The sequence below is a fragment of the Tupaia chinensis genome, unplaced genomic scaffold (assembly GCF_000334495.1).
Source record: "Tupaia chinensis unplaced genomic scaffold, TupChi_1.0 Scaffold143622_1, whole genome shotgun sequence".
NCBI classification, from domain to species: domain Eukaryota; kingdom Metazoa; phylum Chordata; class Mammalia; order Scandentia; family Tupaiidae; genus Tupaia; species Tupaia belangeri.
In genome coordinates, this window is record NW_006203470.1 from 191,052 (window position 1) to 191,469 (window position 418).

Here is a 418-nt window from a genome sequence, read left to right on the forward strand (position 1 = left end):
CCCCCCCTGAGGGAGGCAGGCCCTGCCCCGGGGCCCACGTGCAGAGTCGCCCTTGCCAGGACAATTCCACGCTGTGCACAGGTGGGCGTTCGGCAGGTGAGAGGTCAGGGAGGGCCCTCTAGGTCCAGGGCAACGTTGGCCCTGACCACCTCTGACCCCATGCACACATATGCACCCCTCTCTGCAGGGATAGCATTAGGCCACTCGCCATGCACCTGGGCAGGGTGGCAGGCTTGCCACTCAGAGCGGGAACTCTGGGATGGCCCTCGGCACCTTCCCTGCTTCTCTCCTGTCCTAGACTGTGAGGGTGGCCGGGGGCTGCTCCCCTGTGGGCGGCCCTGTCCCCGCTCCTGCCAGGACCTGTCCCCCGGGGCTGTGTGCCAGCCAGGCTCAACGGACTGCCAGCCCAGCTGCGGGG

At 68.4% G+C, this 418-nt stretch overlaps 1 protein-coding gene across 1 annotated transcript in view; it reads left to right on the top strand.

Moving 5' to 3' along the window:
* The window catches only part of SSPO (SCO-spondin), a 65,554-nt gene that overhangs the window by 43,241 nt on the left and 21,895 nt on the right, over window positions 1-418 (top strand). Inside the window, 2 exon segments of the mRNA XM_027766664.1 lie at window positions 12-81; window positions 299-412. Of these exon segments, the coding sequence (XP_027622465.1) occupies window positions 12-81; window positions 299-412 (184 nt within the window).